The following is a 1595-nucleotide window of genomic DNA, read 5'->3' on the forward strand; positions in this document are numbered from 1 at the left end:
TTAATACAGTACTCTTTTAACAGGCTAAAATCTTTTTTTGCTTGTATTATTTTAGCGATAATTTTCATTTCCAAAAATGTCATTTAAGTACCAAAACAAAAAACACTGTGGTTCTTAATGGTGCTTTATAGAAGGGCAAGTTATTTTATACAAATTAATATGTTTTCTCAAACTAGAATTTCTCCTTTTACAGAGCATTTCCTCATGCAAGTTCTTGCAGCTTACCACAGCAGGGCAATTGTAGGTGTTTAGGTGGCTCTGCTTTTTTCTGGGGTTGGTCCAAAGCCAGGTCGAGTTCCAATGCATGAAAAGCTTTACATTTCTACCTTAAAGGAGATTTAATATGGCAATATGATATTCTAAGTACTTTTCAAAATTATTAAATTTTCACATAAATACTGGAATCCTCAAAATCAGCTGGTCATTTCAAACAATGATCCCGCTTATTTAAAGACCCTGAACCTTCTTTGTTTTAATCAGAAGTCCTACAGCTTTCTTCGGCTTATTTAAAAACAACAACAACAACAAAAAACAAAACAAAAAACCAAACCAAAACAAAACAAAAGAAACTCTACCTAAAATACGGTTTTATTTTTTAAATAACAAATAAATATACTGCCAGTTTGCAGAGACCTGGGGGGCAGATGTCGGGTACTGATTTTCATCCTCATTTCTCTACAAATGCCGCTGCTGCCATCGGTGTCCTTATGCTCCTCCTCGCCGAAGCCGTCAATTCTTCAATCTCAGCATTTAATTTATGTATTACCCATTCCATTGCTTCTCGGCCTTTATTAGCATTTGAAGATATTGTACTTGCCATGAGTCCTTCAAGGTAACTGCTGAGACTGACTCCTTTCACAGTGATTATGGCTTCTTGAGTCAAAACAGTTTTTTCTGGGTCCTGAGGATGTGGTTGGTATATAAGTCTCTCATCTACTGAAACCATATTTGTAAATGAAATGTTAGTAGATTTAAGTTCCATTGTCTTCTCTACAGGATCAGCTACAGAATGTTCTTGCACGTATGTTTTAGTTCTTGCAGCACTAATGAGAGATTTCACAATGGAAGGCAGTCCCCACTCTGTGCTGAGAAGTCTATGGCTATGCAGCTTTCCAGAGGGATCCACGTGTCTGTCCAGCACATCAACCCCAACCACGCTCGGGTTCATAGGGTTTGGGTATTTCTGCATGGCGGCTGTCGTAACGGTTTCCCACGGGTGGTCAAAGACGTGCTCTGAAGTCCAGATCTTCATGGTGCCGGCAGCCTGTGCGGTGTCCCGCCGGCAATAGGGGACAATAAGGCGGAAAAGCCACACTTGCCCCCGCCCCGCCCCCCAGACACCCGTCCGCCGTGCCTCTTTATAGCTTTTTAAAAAAACTATTTTATTTCTTTATTTGACAGAGTGAGACACAGGGAGGGAGGAAACATGAGCAGGGGGAGTGGGAGAGGGAGAAGCAGGCTTCCTGCTGAGCAAGGAGCCTAATGTGGGACTTGATCTCAGGACCTTGGGATCATGACCTGAGCCGAAGGCCGACACTGAATGACTGAGCCACCCAGGTACTCCTGGATACTTATAGCTTCAAAAACAAGGGGTA

General features: G+C 41.8%; 1 protein-coding gene across 1 annotated transcript; it reads right to left on the reverse strand.

Annotated features, from left to right (window-relative positions):
* Positions 1-572: 572 nt before the first annotated feature.
* LOC122902161 (PRELI domain containing protein 3B-like) lies at positions 573-1333 on the reverse strand. Its single transcript, XM_044241233.1, has one exon. The coding sequence runs from the start codon at positions 1250-1252 to the stop codon at positions 668-670; it is 585 nt and encodes a 194-aa protein (XP_044097168.1). The 5' UTR covers positions 1253-1333; the 3' UTR covers positions 573-667.
* Positions 1334-1595: the final 262 nt, after the last annotated feature.

The sequence above is a fragment of the Neovison vison genome, chromosome 3 (genome assembly GCF_020171115.1).
Source record: "Neovison vison isolate M4711 chromosome 3, ASM_NN_V1, whole genome shotgun sequence".
Classification (NCBI taxonomy): domain Eukaryota; kingdom Metazoa; phylum Chordata; class Mammalia; order Carnivora; family Mustelidae; genus Neogale; species Neogale vison.

Bases quoted from the DNA above. Each gene is read 5' to 3' on its own strand.
- LOC122902161 (XM_044241233.1), bottom strand. From the start codon at position 1,252: ATGAAGATCTGGACTTCAGAGCACGTCTTTGACCACCCGTGGGAAACC.